The sequence below is a fragment of the Mus pahari genome, chromosome 11 (genome assembly GCF_900095145.1).
Source record: "Mus pahari chromosome 11, PAHARI_EIJ_v1.1, whole genome shotgun sequence".
NCBI classification, from domain to species: domain Eukaryota; kingdom Metazoa; phylum Chordata; class Mammalia; order Rodentia; family Muridae; genus Mus; species Mus pahari.
The window spans coordinates 73,023,207-73,025,137 of record NC_034600.1 but is presented as its reverse complement, the minus strand read 5'-3'; the positions used below and the strand labels follow the sequence as shown (position 1 = coordinate 73,025,137).

At 40.9% G+C, this 1,931-nt stretch overlaps 1 protein-coding gene across 1 annotated transcript in view; it reads right to left on the bottom strand.

Annotated features, from left to right (window-relative positions):
* The window catches only part of Dnah5 (dynein axonemal heavy chain 5), a 235,205-nt gene that overhangs the window by 70,739 nt on the left and 162,535 nt on the right, over positions 1-1,931 (bottom strand). The window contains exons 54-55 of the mRNA XM_021208310.1: positions 1,007-1,160; positions 266-533 (exon numbers count right to left, since the gene is read on the bottom strand). Coding sequence (XP_021063969.1) covers positions 266-533; positions 1,007-1,160 — 422 coding nt within the window. The remainder of the gene's footprint in view (positions 1-265; positions 534-1,006; positions 1,161-1,931) is intronic.

Below are 1,931 nucleotides of genomic sequence, written 5' to 3'. Positions count from 1 at the left end.
AACAACAACAACAACAACGAGAACGAGAACGAGAACGAGAACAAAAAGAAGAACAAGAACAAAAACAAGAAGAGCTACCAAGTTTTAAAATTTAAAAGAGCAGAATCTTGTAGCAAAATTCAAGTCCAACCCTGGGCAGACAGAGTTGGCCAGCCCAGCGCAGAGACATTGGCAGCAGAGAAGGTAAATGAGTGAAAAATAAATAATACAGTAAATGAAGCCCCTGTGAGCAAGAACACATGAAAGCATGATTTGCATCACTAACCAGCAACTAAAGCATCCTTGGGCCATCGGCTGAACCAGTCAATGGTGCATCCTGAAATAAGGGCGGGGAACTTCAAAGCTCGGTTTCGAAATTTCTCCCCCACAGGTGAAAAGCAGAGCACAATGTGCAGGTTCCCTCGGACCCTGCTCATGAAATACTCGTACAGGTTGTCGTTGGTGGGCGGGCGCCTGGGATGCTCCTTCTTCATAATGGGTATCAGGTCACTATTGATTTCATCAATTTCATCCCGAGCAAAGAGGTTGGAGACCTCAGAAAGAAATACAGGTCTCTAAAGTCAGTGTATACATATATAAGACATATCAAAAGGAATACTCTAAAGGTCCAGGACTTCTCCTCCATTTGTGCTCTTAAGTTCAGCTTTTAAAGTGAACTTAAATCTTTCAAGATGAAATACACCACATCTCAATGCACTTGAATTGTTCCATGAATGACTGCAAAGCCACAGCCCTCTGTTAGAGGGTAACTGGACTCACTGACACCTAGACTTCCCAGCCTCCCTCCAGCTTCGTCATCTTTCACATCACTGTTGGAAATGCTTAGCTTCCCATCCTAATCAGGAGTTTTATTCTTTAAAAACCCAATAGGAAAAGACATTCTTCCTGCTGATGGCCATGTTCCTAAGGATATTAATTTAAATTTCTAAAGGACAAAGAACACAGGGGAGTTTTACATTGGGAGGGATTTAGAGAGGCAAAGTTATGAAAGCCACTGAGCTCCCACCTCGCCTGATGACAGGACATTGTTCATGTACTCCAGAAATGACTCTTCTTTAATCTCATTGTCTGTGAAAATAAAAGTGATCCCTTTGCCTTGCTGGCCAGCCGTCCTGTACAAAACCTTCAGGTCTTCCATCAGATTCGAGGTGTTGTAGGATCTGAAAAAACATAGTCCTTGGATTAGCCACTAAAGCATTTCCATGTGAAGACCACAGCCTTATGCTACCTAACCATCAAACAACATTGGCTTTACTGTCCTGTGGATACATACTGTCACTGGACAGTGGCTAGGTAACTAACTTTTTAATTTCACAGATACTACAATTATCACTTTGATACACAAAAAACACCCCTAAGGAAGAGTTAAACCTCAAACAAACATAACTTAATACAAGCAAATATCGTTTGCATTCATATGTCATGTGACTGTGCAGGTGCCATTTTGAAAATGTACATTGACAGAGGTATTATTTATTGGACATAATAATTAGATTTATTAAGCACCCATCATTGATAAGAATATTGGAAGGTACCTCATGGATTGAACTGAACTAAATCCATTCAAGCTTTTTAAATATAGGAGTGAGAAGCCAAATCATGTCCCACAGAGCCTTTCTCATCTCCTGAAATCACTGTTATTGTCATATCCCTGAATTCCACATAAAAGAGTTAGTTTCAGAGCAACCAGTACACTGTATCAGACTAGCTGGAAACATTTGTAATACATCCTACCATTAATCTCTTTTCATTCCCCAAAGCAGTCTGCAGATAGAAGCCATCCTACAATCAAGGAAGGTTAGAGCAATATCCACACAGAGCCGTCCATTACTGCCAAGAGCATAGATGAAAGGTTTTATTTCTGGAGACTTAGGGTTACTAATTCTCTCTCTCTCTCTCTCTCTCTCTCTCTCTCTCTCTCTCTCTCTCTC